The 19,596-nt window shown below is 41.1% G+C and overlaps 1 protein-coding gene across 1 annotated transcript; it reads right to left on the reverse strand.

Moving 5' to 3' along the window:
• Positions 1-6,603: 6,603 nt before the first annotated feature.
• Positions 6,604-18,310, reverse strand: LOC111965058 (collagen alpha-2(IX) chain). The gene is made up of 26 exons (XM_023989036.3): positions 18,017-18,310; positions 15,411-15,495; positions 15,003-15,068; positions 14,765-14,898; positions 14,520-14,657; positions 14,243-14,296; positions 14,090-14,143; positions 13,798-13,851; positions 13,434-13,487; positions 12,661-12,714; positions 12,320-12,373; positions 12,039-12,092; positions 11,852-11,905; positions 11,663-11,707; positions 11,272-11,325; positions 11,118-11,171; positions 10,874-10,927; positions 10,282-10,353; positions 10,146-10,181; positions 9,837-9,881; positions 9,682-9,714; positions 9,224-9,370; positions 8,888-9,064; positions 8,702-8,792; positions 8,470-8,547; positions 6,604-8,247 (listed from the first exon to the last, which is right to left on the reverse strand). The coding sequence occupies exons 1-26, from the start codon at positions 18,035-18,037 to the stop codon at positions 8,036-8,038; spliced, it is 1,974 nt and encodes a 657-aa protein (XP_023844804.1). The 5' UTR covers positions 18,038-18,310; the 3' UTR covers positions 6,604-8,035.
• Positions 18,311-19,596: the final 1,286 nt, after the last annotated feature.

Here is a 19,596-nt window from a genome sequence, read left to right on the forward strand (position 1 = left end):
TTGGCATTGCGATCTTAGGCTTGTGTGTGGCTGCTCTGCCATTGAAACCCATTTCATGAAGCGCCTGACGAATAGTTATTGTGCTGACTTTGCTTCCAAAGGCAGTTTGGAACTCGGTAGTGAGTGTTGCAACCAAGGACAGACGATTTTTATGCACTACGTGATTCAGGGCTCGGCTGTCCTATTCAGTGAGGTTTTGTGCCTACCACTTTGCGGCTGAGCCGTTGTTGCTCCTAGATGTTTCCAGCACTTACAGTTGAACGTGGCAGCTCTAGCAGGGCAGAAATCTGACAAACTGACTTGGAAAGGTGGCCTCCTATGACGGTGCCACGTTGAAAGTCACTGAGCTCTTCAGTCAGGCTATTCTACTGCCAGTGTTAGCCTATGGAGATTGCATGGCTGTGTGCTCGATTATATACACCTTTTCGCAACATGTGTGACTGAAATAGCCGAATCCACTAATTTGAAGGGGGGTCCACATATTTTCGGCCGTGTAGTACAGTTCACACCTGGTACATGGTGATATCATGTACTTTTTGACCAATAGTAAAAAAAGAATAAGGCTTGTTTTTCTGTTTGGTCCTTTAACTAATGTATGTTAAAATAAATAGCTGAGATACAATAGTGAAAACAGAAACAGTTCTACAACTGAACATCAAAAATCAACAAAGTGCCTACCCTGACACGAAAGGCTGAGGTATATGAATGGCGCTGGAGAGAATGGCTGCCGTTTTACAGTCTCCTAACCAATTGTGCTATTGTGGGTTTCTTTGCGTTATTTGTAACTTATTTTGTACATAAAGTTTCTGGCACCGTCTCTTATGACCGAAAAGAGCTTCTCGAAATCAGGACAGCTATTACTCGCCTTGTATTGAAAGACAATTTTTTCTTTAACGAGTCGGACGAGAGGGATTTACTCCAGACACCCGACAAGGCCCTCATCCCCGTCATTCACAGGAGAAAGAGACAGGGGATATTGAGAACGAAGATCGGGGTGCCTTGTAAGGATCCGGTGGCGAGTGGGTAATTTGCCTTTACCATCGGTCCTATTAGCCGACGTATAATCATTGGATAATAAAATAGACGAACTACAAGCACGTATATCCTACCAATAGGACATTAGAAACGGTTATATCTTATGTTTCACCGAGTCGTGGCTGAACGACGACATGAATAACATACAGCTGGCAGGTTATACACTGTATCGGCAGGATAGAACAGTAGCCTCTGGTAAGACCATGAGTGGCGGTCTATGTATTTTTGTAAACAACAGCTGGTGCACGATATCTAAGGAAGTCTCGAGGTTTCGCTCGCCTGAGAGTATCTCATGATATGCTGTAGACCACACTATTTACAAAGAGAGTTTTCATCTATATTCTTCGTATATGTCTATTTACCACCACAAACCGATGCTGGCACTAAGACCGCACTCAATGAGCTGTATACGGCCATAAGCCGTATAGGAAATCGCTCATCCAAAGACGGTGCTCTTATTGGCCGGGGACTTTAATGCAGGGAAACTTAAATCCGTTTTAGCTCATTTCTACCAGCATGTTAAATGTGCAACCAGAGATAAAACAAAACTTTTGACCACCTTTCCTCCTCACATGGAGATGCATACAAAGCTCTCCCTAGCCCTCCATTTGGCAAATCTGACCATAATTCTATCCTCCTGATTCCTGCTTACAAGCAAAAACTAAAGCAGGAAGCACCAGTGAATCGGTCCATAAAAGAGTGGTCAAATTAAGCAGATGCCAAGCTACAGGACTGTTTTGCTCGCACAGACTGGAATATGTTCCGGGATTCTTCCGATGGCAGTGAGGAGTACACCACATCAGTCACTGGCTTCATCAATAAGTGCACCGACGACTTCGTCCCCACAGTGACTGTATGTACATACCCCAACCAGAAGCCATGGATTACAGGCAACATCCGCACTGAGCTAAAGGGTAGAGCTGCTGCTTTCAAGGAGCAAGACTAACCCAGAAGCTTATAAGAAATCGCGCTATGCCCTCTGACAAACTGTCAAACAGGCAAAGCGTCAATACAGGACTAAGATCAAATCGTACTACACCGGCTCCGATGCTCGTCGGATGTGGCAGGGCTTGAAAATGATTAGACTACAAAGGGAAGCACAGCCGCCGCGAGCTGCTCAGTGACACTAGCCTACCAGTCAAGCTTAATAACTTCTATGCTCGCTTCGAGGCAAGTAACACTGAAAAATGCACGAGAGCATCAGCTGTTCCGGATGACTGTGATCACGCTCTCCGTAGCCGATGCGAGTAATACCTTTTTAAACAGGTCAACATTCACAAGGCCGCAGTTCCAGACGGATTACCAGGACGTGTACTCCAACACTCCCCAATGCTTCGTTTGCTGGCTGCTGCATTCTGTAAGAACCAACGCCGGAGATGAGAAGCAGGTTCAGGAAGTTGAACATTTAATGTAGGCCAGACATGGGAACAGGACATGAACAGTGTCAGAACCAGGTAACAAATGACATACGGAAGTTAATGCAGCAGCGGGGAACTTACAAATATATGCGAGGTAATTTACAGGTGATTCCAATAGATCACCGTGACGAGGGAAGGCAGGTGTGCGTAATGATGGTGGTAGGAGTGTGTAATGCAGGGCAGCCTGGCAGGAGAAGGCGTGACAATATGCGTAGTCACTTTAACTCTACCTACATGTACATATTACCTTGACTAACCGGTGCCCCCGCACATTGACTCTGTACCGGTGACCCCTGTATATAGCTTCGCTATTGTTATTTTACTGCTGCTCTTTAATTATGTGTTACTTTTATTTCTTATTTTTTTACTTAACACATATTTTTCTTAATGGCATTGTTGGTGTGCGGCAGGTAGCCTAGTGGTTAGAGCATTGGGCAAATAACAGAAAGGTTGCTAGATCGAATCCCTGAGCTGACAAGGTCAAAATCTGCCGTTCTGCCCCTGAACCCACTGTTCCTAGACCCTCATTGTAAATGAGAATTTGTTCTTAACTGACTTGCCTAGTTAAATAAAGGTGGCGGCTCCCATGCACTTACCACAAATTCCTCGTTTGCTAAATTCACAGTATTGTACATTCCTCTCTTTTACTCTTCAATTTTTTGTATTTTCTTTGTATTGTCATTTGCACATGATCTCAATTTTAGCTAACACACCGGCATATTTGAAAAATGAAAAGTGTCATTGTGCTGCTGTATTAGTGCATTGAACCATATAGCGCGCTGTGGTTTCAAAACTCTGTGGATATTGCTAAAACAGTGACGTCATATCTGAAATCTGAAATCTTTACACACCTTCGTCATTAAATGTCCATTAGTCTCACGTGAAAAGTAATTTGTAATATTGTTTTTTAGGGCACCGAGTCTTGACTGTTTACATGTTGAGATTCAATTGGCACATCATAAGTTGCCATCTTAGAGCAACAGCAATGAGGAATCAGTCGTATTTATAATATGACAAAATACAGTTCCTATAGAAAGTCTACATCCCCCTTAGATTTCTTCACATTTTGTGTTACAAAGTGTGATTTAAAATGGATTTAATTGTCTTTTTTGTCAATGAACTACTCAAAATACTCTAATGTTAAAGTGGAAGAAAATGTGTAACATTTTTTAAAGATGAATGAAAAATAAAACACTCAAATACCTTGATTAGATGGGTATTCACCCCCTGAATTAATACATGCTAATGCCAAAAGTGTGCAAAGCAGTCTTCAAGGCAAAGGGTGTCTATTTGAAGAATCTCAAATATAAAATATATTTTGATTTGTTTAACACTTTCTTTGGTTACTACATGATTCCATATGTGTTATTTCATAGTTTTGATGTCTTCACTATTATTATACAATGTAGAAAATAGTACAAAATAAAGAAAAACCCTTGAATAAGTATGTGTTCTAAAACTTTTGACATTTAGTGTATATAACCAATACATGACTTTCGAGGAGTAGGACAGTTGATACAAACCTATAACTAACTATAACTTTTCCATTATATGAAATTATATTATCACATTCGCTTGCTCGTTTGCCATACTAGTCTGATGAGACCATATAGCAACTACGGGAACTAACCTGAAACAACCAAACTGATGGACAATGTTGATTGGCATGTGGAATTATGTCCAATGAGGTTGCAAAGTTAAAGTGAGAGGCGGGATTAGGTATTGTCCAATGAGGTTGCGGGTGAGCCCAACATGAAAACCAGTTTTTTCTTTATTATTCTCTTTGAGCAAACCCGAGAACAATGCTGTGATGACGTTGTACATATAATAATATAACTTTAGACCGTCCCCTCGCCCCGACACGGGCGCGAACCAGGGACCCTCTGCACACATCAACAACAGTCACGTGCACACCACCGCTACCTAGCTAGCCATTTCACATTGGTTACATACACATTTGTGCACATTTTTCAGGAACCCATTTTCGCTCGTGAGCTAATTTCGCTCGTGAGCTAATTTTATAATTTCAGCCATTCTGGAAAATGTCTTTAAAGCTTAGCTCTGTGGCACTAACGCAAGTTTTTAGGTCTCAGGAAAGGTCATCACACTATTGTGATCACATCCATTAAACTGACACTGCCTAGTATAATACAGTGGATTTAGGTTGAAATCATCCTTTCTTGGTGTTGTGGATTCCCAATCACACTCATCCTTTTCTTTGTTCACTTTTCAGTCTCAGTGTACGCAGCCCCTGTAGAGGATAATCAAATTGCCTACATATGTCAGGAGGGTCATGTCATACTTGAAGCACCGTTTAAAGAATTGGATGCCCAATGTGACGAGAGCTGGACCATTGGCAAAGAGGTAAACTATTGCATATATGCTTATGACAAGTAGATACAATGTGAGGTCAGGCATTTTCTATTAGGATTATTTTTTCGCATCTCACCTTTTATAGTATCATCAACAGTATGCAGAGGGGCAGGGGCCATTTTAATTTAGACATGACATGTGATAAGATATTTTTCTTTCTGCAGCCCATTGCCATTTATAAAAACGACAGGGGTAAAGTAAAGAAGGAATACATTTCTCCATGCAAGGACGTGTTCTTTGGAAAAGTCATCCTTAGTAAATGTGCCAATGTCACATTAACTATTGGTTGCACCAAGGTAGGTCAACTTTATGAATACAATTCACCTTCCTTTCCTCTGTTAGTGTCTGCCAAGTACCAACATAGTACAAAAAAATGTATATTCACCCCTTCATTTTTTTTTAAACAGGATGGGTTACATAAAGAGACCAGGATCCACTTCTTAGGTATGGTTTCCCCTGAAGTTATTGGTGTATTACACAACATATCTACCATTGATATAAATATTAAGCATTGTTGTCATCATCATTGCTCATATCACTCTTTTTGCTACTTAGGGACAAACGCTATCACTGCCACCGCAATCGCTCAAATTGCTCATTATGGTAAATTATGCTTTTTTTAGACCATGCATTACATTTTGATTGTACTATTATCAAAATAAAATATACTTTACAAGTGCAGATTATCAATTTCTATAACTATCAGAACAAGTTTTGTTGCCACAGGGAAATTCTTGTTCTTTTAATTTTAGAGATTTTGAAATGAGTTTTAGACAATCAGCATTTTTCAAATAATGCAAATAATTAATTTAACAACTATTTTCTTTTTTAAATTTTAGGACTTTGGGCATTGATGATGCTTTTGGTCTTTTTGATTGTACTTTAAATGTCATCTGAAGGAAGCTGAAGCAAGGGGACTCCAACGATGTTGGTCTCACCCAGATGACACCCCTCGACGTCGATCCAGCTGATAAAGAACAGTTAGGCCCACCTTTTCAAAGTTAATCTACTATAAGCATGATGTAATTAATCTAAGGGAAACGTATGACTTCTACAGCTTTTAGTTGTATGGTTTTTGTCTCATTACTGTCTTCTACGCAACGTTACTTTCTTACCTTTTTTATGACCACCCATTTTTTTTTTACCTGTACAGAACATAGTAAATCTCAACCAAGTAAACCAGTATGATGGGTGAAGTTCACATCTTTTTACCTAAGAGAGGAAGAAAGACATTGTGTTTTGTTTTAAATGAAAATTCAACAGAACATTTCTCGCTGCTGTCCACCTACAATTAACTGCACTGCATCATCATGCAGAACCATGTAGCCAGAGTTATTTATTAAATATTTATTAAGCTATGTATTACCTAGTGAATATAAAATGCACGTATGAATGTACAATTAGCTAGAAAAACAAGCTGTAAACTTGTCCGTTACAATAAATTCATTATTACATTGCCATCTCTGCCTTGGGCAATTTAAGGCACGCAATGGTTTGTACATCAAGATGCTTTGGAACCAGTGGCACATTTTAAGAATATATATTTTAAAGTAGTCTTATATAAGTACTCCTACTCACCCCTAGATCAGAGAATAAGCTTAGAGACAAGTGACTCGATTGATTGATTTCACCAGAGAGCTGTACTGTACAATAGTGTTTAACACTTGGTAATAATAATACTTCTTTACCTCCCTCCAGTCAAATAAAACTAAACACTTTTATATGAACTGACAACCATCATTTTACACACATTAAGAGGAGCCCTTTTGAACACGAGCAGCGTTAAACAAACATTTTAATAAGGTTTATTTTCTTGTGTTGATTTCATGCATGTGTACTTTCGTAGCATAGTTGTATACCATAATGCTTTTGATGAGAGATAATCACACATTTTCATGCTCTGCTCATTTTCTAATCTGTCCTGTGATGTGGTGGTGATGCATTAAAAAGAATTGTCTCCAAACATTGTGACGCTTTTGTATCAGGGTTTTGATTGCCAACACATGTACACAAAAGTAAAAATGTTAAGAACACGTGTGTGATATGCTTGAGTTTACAGGGATATATTTCCGCCTTGTAATGTGTTGGGATGATTCTCAATGAGGATTGACAATGACAAAAATATCAATTAAGAGGTGATAGAGTTTAACATCCTGTTCATGTGAAAGTTATTTATGCAAAATAAATCATGTACATGAAAATCTATTTAAAAATCAAAACCGCCATCCAATGAATATAGTAAATTCATTTAATCGACAGACATTTTGTGCTGTCCTACAAATCATTGCCAGATTATTTAACTATAGAAATTCCAAATACAATATACTGTATAACACATTTCAATGTATTATTTTTAATATGAAATAATATCAAATAGTACGTTATTTTATATTGATCAGTGTTATCTTGACTGTGAACATCTGTTAATGGGGAAAAAATGAAGTTATTTAGATTAACCCAAATATGAGATGACTGAAAGAGACCACACATTCTCAGAAACACGCTCAAACTGTGGCGACTAAAAAAGTGAGGACTCATCTTAAGAAAAAGCAAGACAGAATTTATCTAAAACAGTGATATTTCAGAACACACAGTACATGTGCTTGTGATACTTTACAAAATTATTTACATCACTTTTTATTTTCAATGTATACACAGCATTGTTGATCATATCAAAAACAAAACCTGACTGGTAGCCTAAGACTCCTGCAAGTTTAATTTTCTGCCAATTTCGTTTAGCCAGTTTCTCAAGCCCCTTTACTTATGGTTTGCATGGAGGAAGACAATTACATTTTTTGTTTCTGCATAAAAAATAAATTTTGGCCTAACATAAAAGGTATCAATTATGCCTAAACAGAGTTAATTTGGAGCCTTGCTTGGCTCAGATGAAATGCGTCAAGGCTGGTTTCATCTCTTTGCAGAGTCCAGCGTGTCCCACCAAACCCTTCCATCACTGGTGAGCCCCATTGAACAGTGCTCGGATTAATTCCATTTCAATACCAGTCAATACAGGAATTGAATTAGGCTTGAAATTCAAAAAGACCAATGCTGTACACATTGGTCATTTCCCAGTTCAAAACTCAATGTCAATTCCTGGTTTGGCTGAGATGTGAATGGAATTAACTTCAATGTTGCCATGGAGCGACCGTCCAGAGTGACCTCTCGTCGTGGACCATTCCTTCACCTTTTCCTGAAACTCCTTGTTGGGGTTAAATCTTGGGGCTTAGATCACGGGGTCCCTTCACTAGGCCCTGCTCCTTGCGCATCACAGGCGCGTGAATGCTGCAGTCCCGTGCCTCACAGAAGCCAGGCACTCCTGTGTTGCCTGCCATGCCAGGCTGGCCCAAAGCGCCTGTGAAACCACGGGGCCCTCTGGGACCTGCCATACCGTTCTGTGGCTCTGCTGGGTGACCTGGCAGCCCTGTGTGGAATTAATTTAAACAATTGGAGTTGGTGTCTTAAAAGTTCACTTGAAAAGACTTCCTGCTAACATCAATGTTGAATAAAACCACACAATGCCTATTCCAGTAAATCTGGATGTGAGTTACAGATACTTTCCAACAAGTTACAGATACTTTCCAACTAAGACAAGCAATTTTGAGATAGACCTGAGAGTTTCACACCAGTGGAAACAGTGTCCTACCTCTGAGGCCTTGATGCCCATCGTGTCCTGGCAGACCTTTACCAGGCTCACCCCCCTTTCCTTTCAGACCTTTTGTTCCTGTGGAGTAGAACAGAGAGCTTGGGGGTGAACTCTGAAGCTATGCCACTACAAAGGAGCTCCACTAATTTTCACTTGAAATGAGCCTTTGTGATCAGGAGTTTTGTTTACCAGTTATCAAGTTTGGTTGAACTAAGACAATTGGAGTACATACCTCTTTCCCCCTCTGCCCCCTTCTGACCATCCACTCCTGTGTCCCCTTGGATGCCCCTGCCTCCTTTGACTCCAGCTTTGCCCGCTTTACCCTGAGAGAGAGCGAGAGGTCAACAGAACTTATCATCATTTGGACTAAAGGCCTTCCTTAGTAGATAGGGGTTGGTTTGGGGGATGTGTGACTCACTGGTTTGCCTGATTCTCCAGTTGGTCCCCTGGTTCCGGGCGGCCCAATAAGTGTGCGGTTGTTGATGGGGCAGCCTTGGGAACACTTGGCCCGGATGGAGGCTGCATACTGGGAGATCTGGGCTGTCACCACTCCTTTACACAGCTGCAATACCTGCTCATCTGTCAGCCCAGGGCCCTGAGGTCAAAAAGCTGGCAATCAATCAATCAATCAACCAAGCAAGTAAATAATCGGTCAATCAATCAGTCAGCAAACGTTCTTGCTAGATATGGGTCAATGTAAAATAAAGGGGAGACCCTTCCTCCAGGCAGACTGGATTTGGCTCCTGATACGCACAGGGGCACCTGGCACTCCTTTAGGTCCAGAGCCACCTTTGACGCCCAGGTCACCGCCTGGACCTGGCTCTCCTCTGGAGCCTGGGATGCCGGGGGGTCCATTTCGTCCAACAATGCCATCAGGGCCGATGGTACCTCTCTCCCCTTGCTGCCATTCAGAGATGAGGGGAAGGAAGGAGAGAGACAGACAGAGGGGGAACACTGTTCAGTCACTGAACACAAAAAGTCACGATTTAAACTCAATCTCAATACTTCTACTTAATCAAATCATTTAATTCTCAATACTTCTACCTAATTAAAACAGTTATATTAGGATCTTATGACATAACAGGAACTCAACTCTTTACAGTATGTGCTGTTGTGTCTGCTGTCATCTAGGAACAAACTATGGTTTTTATGTGACATAGAATGGGTTAGGGTGAAAAAAACACATACTTTCACAGAATGGAGTATACAAACCTGTCCTTTGTCACCACGCGCTCCAAAACTTCCCTGTTTGGAAAGAGGAACAGAAACATTTTTGGTAAGAAGAAAAACAGACCCACTACATCAATGGAAACAGGAAGTAGATAGATGTGAGAGTGACGTGGCCTCGGCATTGCCATATGATTTACCTTGTCCTCTTTCTCTCCCTTCACACCAGCTCTTCCAACCCCGCCCTGAGGAAGGAACAATCAGCACATGAGATGAGTCAGTAAGATGCCATGGCAATGATAGGACTGCTTATTACAGCTTATCAGTCACAAAGGAAAGACCCAAACATAAACAGTAGATGACCAATACACATCCACTTTCACTTACTGGTGTGTGTGTGTGTGTGTGTGTGTGTGTGTGTGTGTGNGTGTGTGTGTGTATGCTTGATTAACTGTGAGAAATTGACTGGTAATTTAGCAGTGTGATGGGGAACGTAAATAAAAGGTTACCTTCTCACCATCAGGACCTGTCTCCCCTTTGGCTCCCTAGAAACAAAGCATTAAATCAACAATTGCATAATCATCAAAAGACAATGATGATAACTGTAGTGATAATGATAATGTCTGTGTAATGACATATACACACAGGCTGGGCCTGCAGGCCTTTAGGTCCTGGTTTCCCTGGAACTCCTGCATCTCCTCTCGCTCCTTGAGGCCCCTGTAATATGAAACACACACATAGGTAAACTTCTGCAAATACACACACACACACACACACTTTAGAATGAGAACCCTTGTTCAAAAAGAGGGATTTAGTTCAATTCCAATGACAGATCCTTTTTAATTGTCTAAACTTATAGCAAGATACACGGTACTCTTGCCACAACCTCTCTGACAGTTAAGCTGTGTTTTTTTAAACTAAAACCAGAATGACCATCTGTGTTTTTAACTGGCACTGAAACCTTTTCAGGGACTTTACCAACAGATCTGATGTTTTCAGGGACTTTACTAACATATCTGTTACCTTCCTTGTTTTGACTGTCAACAATATCACATGGGTGTCTGTCCACCCACACGAAACCCTTAAGCAACATGGCATTTACATCTGATTAACAACACTGAGGGGACTTTACTGAGGAATGTGGAAGTGACAGTGTCTGTATTGTGATCTGTAGTCTACTGTGCACATGTGATTGAGATTAGAGCACCTCATATAGTGGTTATAAAGCCTGTCTTACCCCAGCTCCTACTCTCCCAGGAGGTCCCCTGACACCATGATCCCCTCTCGCGCCCTAGGAGGGAAGACTGGCCATTATTTACAAAGTATTCATTTAAGTATTAAAAGTACATGTCCGCTTTTAGTTTATTTAGTAAATATTTTCTTAAAACTGCATTGCTCGTTAAGTGCTTGTAAGTAAGCATTTCACGGCCATTGTGATGATGTCATCCTGATACCCAGCATGCAATTCTCCTTCACTTGACCTTTTGTCCAAACTCTCCAGGAAAGCCGATCACCCCAGGAACTCCAAGAGGACCCTGGAAAATAAACAGTAAATGTAGTTTGTTAGGAGAAATCCCATCAACAGATTCCTTATCTATTTATTACTAATTTAGTAGTTATCATACTGATACTCACATCCTCTCCAGGCTCCCCATCACTGCCTGGCATGCCCCCTGGGCCTTGGTCACCCTGAGAGAGAGGAAAGAGAGAGATACAGAGAAAACAAAAAGTGGAAGAGAAGAGAGCAAGGGAGACATTGATACTACAGTATCAATCTAATCTCCCACGTGGAGAAGGTGCTATCGTTATGGCCAAAAGTGTTTAACAGCCACATGACTCACAAAATCAACAATAGCAAAACCTTCAGTGAAAATAACAGTATGCAGTTTAGGGAAAACACCCATGAACACACATACATCTTGGGGGAACCAGAGTAGTTTCTGTGAAGAGTAAGGGCCAATGACTTTTGAGAGCAACTAGAGTACTTTCTGTGAAAACAACATAACTCCTGTCCCCCTAAACATACCTTGTGACCAGTCTCTCCTCTGCCTCCTGGCTCTCCAGGATACCCCTATAAAACACAGAAAGAAAAAGCAAGTTAGGATTAATGGTCTCTCTCCATGTAGGGAATAGCATAGTCTTGGTAGAAAAGGACAAACAAGAGGTTCAAATGGAGAGATGAATGGTGTGACGGATAGACAGACATCCATCTTACATTATAGCCCATCTCCCCATGGTCTCCTGAGAATCCAGGTGCTCCAATCTGACCCTGTGGAAGAGAACGGATGAGATGGAAGACATTTTAGACAGGAAATGGAAGTTATACAATTTGTTTTAAATAATGAGTTATTCAACCTTGGTTTAATTAACCATGGTCACAAAGCAAGGTTGAAAGGCGCTACCTTTTCCCCTTCTGTTCCCTCAGGACCCTGTTTCCCTTCTGCTCCAGTTGATCCCTGAGAAGGTCGGAAAAAAATATGTCTCAACATGGCCAGAACAAACTACAATAGTTTGTATGTTGTTTGTATGTTAAATGGAAATGATCACATCACATAGCCTGTTTGAGGCTTTCACATCATAAAGTCTTAGTATTGCTTCTAGTGAGAGCTGTGTAAGGAGCTGAGTGAAGAATTGATTTGAGCATGTTGAGAATTTGCTGAGTTGTGGTAGCCACCATGTTTACCTTGATACCTCCAGTTCCATCAGGCCCACCAGGCCCTGCCTCACCAATTGGACCCTAGAAAAAGACAAAGAACTAAACACATGAGTAGGGCCAGACTGAAACATGCTGGGGATTTAGTATCACATTTCCTTACACTCATTTGAGGAAGAACTTTATTTTACGCTACAGAAATGACCAGGTAGTTTATTTCCTTAGAAAATCCAACGGTAATTGGTAATTACACAATAATAACCTATGGATTGTTTCTTTGTTTCTTTGTGATTAATTGAAATTAAATCCCTGCTATCAAACCAAATATGGTTATCTACAAAACATAACAGCTACATTGTGTCAATACTCACAGTCTCACCCGTTACCCCCACTCCTCCGCGTGGCCCCTCCATACCGATGTCACCCTGTTGAGTATAAGGAAGACAACTTCAAATTGTCAATTAAGATTTTTGGGGGGTGTAATTTGCGGATACTTGTGATGGCATAGTGGTATTCTATGATGCCATGCTGGTACTCTGTGATGTCTCTGTTGAACAGTGGGGGTTTGTAATGTCATACCTTTTTGCAGGTTTTGGGGTCTACCTGATGGATGCGGTAAAGGAGTCAATGAAACGCAGACCGTTCCATTGACCATATCTGTGGTGTCTTTCAATACAACTCGGAAACTCAGAACCTATGAGTTAAAATGTACCTACGTTTTTGCGTAGAGCTTCCTGTTGGTCAATTCTGATATTTTCCAAGTGGATAACTTGGACCCCATCTTCCTACAATACCTTTTTAAGAGTTTCTGAGTTCCGAGTTGTCGTGACCGTGGCAATACTGGATCTCTGTAATGTCACACTGGTTCCCTGTGATGTCATACTGGTCCTATGTGACGTCATATTGGTTCTCGGTGGTACAGCAGGGGTTTTATGTGATGTCATGCTGTTTCTTGTTGGTTTAAACTTTAGATGAACATTATGGTGGCTTGGGCTGTTATTAGTGAACATTCAAATAAGATTTTGTGAAGGGTCACACTGTTTTTGATATCGGGTTATAATGGCTTTTTAGGTAAAGTGTGATTTTGTTTGATGTGATACATATTTTGTAGAATGCCGGACTGGTTTTGAGGAAGGGTCTTTACCTTCAGTCCTAGCACCCCTGTCTCACCTGGATCTCCAGGAAGACCAGGCAAGCCCTGTAGGAGAGAGAAAGAATGAGAGACAAGGTGCAAAAGAATGGAATAAAATATAGACCAAGAGAGAGAATGAGAAAGGGCGATCCTAGTTGTTGAAGCTCAGCCTTTCATCTCAACTACACAACATAGCCACTCTCCAGTTCTGAATAATAAAGAGATCGCCATCTACTGGCCATAATCAATATAGAAAAACGTTACACTGCCTGTGCCATGTCGCAGAATTTAGACCAGAGCATAGAAACAGATCAGAGCAAAACAATGAAAGAGAGATACATTACATCTGTGATATCCTTTGGAGGCCTATTATTACCTGGGCTCCAGAGAAACCAGAGGCACCGTCCTCCCCATCAGGCCCGGAGTCACCCTGTAGAGATGGCAAAGGTCAATACAGCTGTTGAGTTAAGTTCAAGGGTAATGTTGACGCCATACTTTTTAAGTTACAAATATTCCTCCCAGGGAGATACTGTTTCTCTTTTGAGGTTGTGGCAAGCCTGTTTGCAGTGGGGTTGGGCAACCTGGGTTCAAGCCTCGCTTAGGGAGTTGGATAGTGTCTAAGGCTGATTTGGGTGAGGTCTTTGATTGTACTTTTTTCACTTCCTCACCTCAGGCCCTGTGTCTCCTCCTCTTCCTAGAACTCCTTTGAATCCTTTGTACCCCTGAACACAACACACAGGAACAATATCAACAGCATTACTCCAATAAGGATATGAGCACTATGAATTTGATATAGTGATAATACAGTGATTAACACTCACCTCCCGTCCCTGAGCCCCAGGGAAGCCATCTTTACCTTGCAGTCCTCTGGCTCCCTAGATGGACAGACAGATAGACAGACAGATATTTTGTTTAGTCCAGAAAACAGAAGGATACCACAGGATGGTGGTGGATGGGGTGAGTTACCCCCATACAATGCAAATCACTTAAGGACCCAGTGAAGGCTATATAAATGCCATTTAATCAGTATTAATCAGCAAAGTACATGGATGCTTGCTGTTTATAAGGTTCTAAATTACATTTGCACCTTCGTCCTACCTTGGGCCCTGCAAACCCAGCGAACCCTGGCTCTCCAGGCTCACAGTTACAGTCTGTTGGCCCCTCCTCCCCCAGAGAAGCCTCCCCACCACCAGGGGCCTGGAGCGACTCTTCGTAGGGATCCTGCTCGTATGGTACCTGCAGTTATAACATGAAATCAACTTACATGACAGAACACAATGTTACATGACATGCCATTACTAAACATTACACATAACATACTTTCCCCCTTGACTTCCCCTCACCTGTGTGGTGGTGGTGTAGGGGTAGGAGTCCTCTGTGATCATGCTCACACTGGTGGGGGCTGGTGCATAGGGGTCATATCCAGATGAGGGTTGCTGCTCCTCATAACTGTGAGTGGGCTCCGGTGGGTATTCCTCTGCCAGCGAGGAATGGGGAGCGGTGGAGGGGTTTAAGTGAGGGAAATGTTTGCATTCTGGCTTTTGACTAGAGGGAGGGACTTTGCTATGTTGTAGTTATTACCTGGTTGTGGGTATCCTGAATGCTCATAGTTGTCGACCAAGGAGCCCTCATAGGTGTGTTCATCACCTAACATGACACAAAACAATAATTGAACAAGCTTGAAACAATAATTGAACAAGCCTAAAACCTCCCCAGTAAAATTATAGTCTGTTTACAGAACAAAATAGCCTGTTATTAGATATATAAACCAATGTAATATTTGTACGCAAATATCAAAAATCTTTCATTGTGGTGACATGAGAATATAGGTCTATACATTTTAACCGCAATCTAGGTCAACTGAAATAAAATCAAGATATAGCCTACTGTTTTAGCTTACCTCTAGAAATGTGGATAATTAGCTAACATCAAACAGTAGTTATTGGCGCGAAGGCTAATGGCACTAACAATGCACGTCAGGCAGCTCACCTGAGTGGTAACCAGAGTACTCGTCCTGCGCGTGGGAGGGGAGGATGCACAATAGGAGCACGAGCAGCGGCGAGATAATGGACACCTGTAGAAAAGGCGGGAAAACAAAGCAAGGTTAAACGAACATGTGGCTGTAGCCTATTTCTTCGCCACTATAACGATAAACAAAAGACAATGGTTGGAAGACCTACCTTTGTCGGAAGATGGAAGACCTCTCAGCTCAAAATGAATAGCCTGCGGGCGCTCTTATTTCGTTACACTTTTAACTCCTTAATTTAATAACTGTTTTGAGGACGAAAAATTAGGTGACTGTAGACGTCTAGGCTAATGAAGGCTAATGGATCACTAAGAACATTTTATACCAAATTATCATGGCCCTTTTAAAATGTCAGATATATCTCCCTCTGGTGGTGGTTACGCACATTATAACAACTCATTCAACTCAAGCCCCTGTTTTCTTGTATAGGCATTCCAGACATGTATTAATTGCCCACTTGTAGGCTATGTAACATATATGAATAATATTCAACATTCATATGGTCTATATTTGACTAAGTCCTTGACAAACATCAGATTTCATATCAATCATAATATGACATCTGTAAGATCATAGGTCTATAGTCATATATCATATAGGCCTGCAGTAAGCCTAGGCTACCGTTGGAGTAGGCTAAATGTCTACATTTAGGCCTACCTACTAGGCCTATGATGAATCTGCTAAATAAGAAAAATGCTAACTTTATTTTCAAAAAACTGTATATACTGTATGACAAGCAGCAAGAGTGTGTATCCTACTTCAAAATGAATTCACAAAAAGCAACAGTTTGTGGAGTTGAAATAAAAATTGGGCTGCAAGGTGGCCTATCAGACCATCACTAGAAAAGGCTATATGTTATTAGGGGAGATGACCAAAGATGGTCTGTGGTTGGGTAGTTGGCCGGAATATTTGGTAAATATTTGTTAAATGACACGCTGGACATGTCACGAAGCCTACATTTCTGGTATTGAGCCATATGGCTAAATCATGTCCAAAAATAGAGTAGCTTCTTTTTATTTTCCAGAGAGAAAATGGGCCAATAAACTGACATCCTATTGGATGTCATATGACATGAGAGATGTGGAAGGAGATTCTGCAGGGATCAGCCATCCAGGTGATAGGGTTGTATTATGCTCTGTAGATTTAGGCAAGAGCTCATCTGCACCTTGAACAAGATAGAGATGAGAAATACAGGCTCAAATAGCTCTTTGTTAGGGTGAAACCACAAGGTGAACCACAGCAGTTCTCAGGCCCTTCTCACATTCCAGGGCACTTTCTCTGTACTCTAAAGGCTCTCTTCATCCCACTCCTCTGAGACGGTAAAAGGCCTTTTCTCTGTTTGCTGTGATGTCAAGCAGCTGTCTGTCCAGCATGAGTCCACCACTTTTCATCCATGCCATTTCCAGCTTTTTATTCAAAACTCCAAAGAGGACATCAATAAAACACTTGTGCAGTAGTCTATAATGGACCTAAATAAATTATTAAAAGACAACGAATAAGAGCACCTGAGCATTAAATAAATGTCAGTGTATACATGACAAATGGTGCTCAATGATAATGCAGATAACTGAGTCTATCTGTTGAAATAAACCAATTTATTTGGAGTATTCCATACATTACCTGGGCAAGTACCCAGAATGCTTTGCAATGTAGCGTTGACGCCATACGTCTGCCTGGTGGTGTAAATCGGTGATCACCACCGACCTCCAGGCCCCCTGGGACACTGAGGTGCTGTGTGGGATATAGACTGCTCACCTCCACTAACTCTAATCCTTCCATTTGAACAGTTAGTAGTCATGAAAAAGCTTCCTTTGACTAATTCTCCAATATAATCACTGTTCATTGGATAGTAATACACTATCCACAAAGAATTGCTGCAAAAAATAAGAAATGTAACTGCTTCCATCTGTACCCAGAGTGTAAACTGAGATCCTGGACTTCTTGATTGATGCAAATTTGATATTGTTCATTTATATTTAGCTACCGTTAACAAAAAAAACATACATTTATCCAAACTGTCAAACAACAAAATCACCTCTCAAAGTTGCAAAGTGCAATGTTTCAAGCCTTGTCGGTTGACTTGCTGTTGTGTGTAGTGGAGTGCTCTGTAAGATAAATAAAGTAAAATCGGCACATTCCTGAGAAACTTACAAACTAAAGTAATTATCTCCTAACTACCCTTAATTCAGAGGGAACTCAAACACTGTTAGGGGCTGCATGTGAACCACTAGGCTAATCATACTGAAAATAGGTCACATAGTATTTCATTTAAACGCCAATGTATATTTAGGTTTCTTTATGCTCACAACACACCAGCTAAATCAGTCCATGTCAAATACACTCTCACACAGTACCAAAAATAAACCCTCATTACCGCATCATTACACAACCAGTAGTTAGATTAGGTTCCTCAATCCAGCATCACTGAGTACACCACCTGCGGACCAGAGAACCTAGGCCCAAGAACCACACTACACTATTGGACCAAACACAGCATTCACATCCAGAATCTGGCGTAGCAACATCCCAGAAACCTTCTTAGACCATGATGCCTGCTCAGCTTGCTTACCTTCACCCTGGGGGCTCCCATGGTGCTGGTTCTGTCTGTTTGGTTCTGTCTAATCCACTGAGACCAGACCCTCACTCAACGTATCGGATAGTCCACAGGTTTTTAAAAAAGAAAGACAGAAAAGTCCAGTTTATTTCCTCCCTGAACTGTGCTCCTTACAGCATTCTCACTCCCCACTCACAGCACTGGTCCCCCTTCCTCTCTCTCTCTCCCTTGCTCTCCCTCTCTCAGGGATCCATAAGGTTCTCAGGCAGCCACGGGCTCAGCTCCCTCTTCTCCTCGACAGGGTGAGAAATACCTGAGTCTAACCTTAACCCCAAATACACACAGGGGCAGAGACACAGACAGAAGAGAAAAGAGAGGGATGAGCGAGTAAGGAGAATATGATAAATACAGAATTAGAGAGGGAGGGTTTAAAACAAATGAGACTAGTGCAGGGTCCATTTTGTTGTGAGCATTTCAGTATACTGACACAGTTGTGCAGGTCGTGAATACCCCAATAACTAAAAACATTCAAACATTGACATTTGGAGCTGTTCAAGTAGTACAGTTAAGGTTAGGGTCAATCTATAGTCATTCACAAAAAAAATCAATTGACATTCTGATTATGAATTGCATACCCATTTAAAGTAACGGCTTAACAGGTGATCAACCTCAGTACCAATTGAATAGTGTTGTGACAGATATTGAAAAGTATTTTTATCCCATCATTAAAAGAATGCAGATGCACATTGACCCCAGGCCTGACCTTTTGACCTGCTGGTAAAAGTGTGCCAATTATGGACACTCCTGTCCAACATTCAATACAGTACACTGAGAAATGCACAAACTGCCCTGAGGGGTCTCAACCAATAGGGTTGGCCTGGGAGGGGCCATTTACACCTAAATGATTACATTAATATACATATCTGATAGAAATGTGTAGATATTTCGGACCATTTCTAGTCGCAACATGGAAAGACACTGACAATTGTTAATGCAGTTCTATTGTTTAAAAGGAAGTAATCCATGAATTCTAAAGCAATTGTGGCTTTACAACTGATAATGGAATTTATATGTTTAAAGTAATGACTAAAGAATTCCACCCTGAAACCATATAATTGTATGAAATTTATTAGAATCATAAAACTATAATCTGATGATGTGTGTAGTTTTAGTCAGAATTAGAACAAGGACCTTTTGTTCCTTTTTAGTATGTAAGCAGGGTGCAAGTGTGAAACAAATGATAAGAGGATGATTACAGGACATTCATTACAAATGATTACAGGACATTCTGTCCCCACCTGTGGAGTGGAGAAACTGTTAGGCTTGCAGAAGATTATGAAACATGTTGCAGATTAAAGAAACAATTTATCTGTGTAGTGGAAAAACACTGACTGTCTGAGCAAGGCGTAGCTTAAGATTTGAACGTGTTTGTGTGTGTTATAAAGACTGTGTTTGCATTTTTGATTTCAGAACGTTCTCGTGAATAAAGAACCAACCTTTTGCATAAACTGAGTCTTTGCCTAATTATTATTAAACCCAGGGTCTTACAAACCTCGGGGTTTGGGCAAAGCTTAAATAATTATTTAGTTATCATT

This window comes from Salvelinus sp. IW2-2015, linkage group LG6.1 (genome assembly GCF_002910315.2).
Source record: "Salvelinus sp. IW2-2015 linkage group LG6.1, ASM291031v2, whole genome shotgun sequence".
In the NCBI taxonomy this organism is placed as follows: domain Eukaryota; kingdom Metazoa; phylum Chordata; class Actinopteri; order Salmoniformes; family Salmonidae; genus Salvelinus; species Salvelinus sp. IW2-2015.

What these genes read in the sequence shown, in the direction of transcription:
- LOC111965058 (XM_023989036.3), bottom strand. Translation starts at nt 18,037, where the DNA reads ATGGGAGCCCCCAGGGTGAAG. An exon ending in CTGGGAGAGTAGGAGCTGGG is followed by an intron (nt 10,354 to 10,873) that starts GTAAGACAGGCT and finishes TTCATATTACAG; the next exon opens with GGGCCTCAAGGAGCGAGAGG. An exon ending in AAGGAGTGCCAGGTGCCCCT is followed by an intron (nt 9,065 to 9,223) that starts GTGCGTATCAGG and finishes TTTTGACCTCAG; the next exon opens with GGCCCTGGGCTGACAGATGA.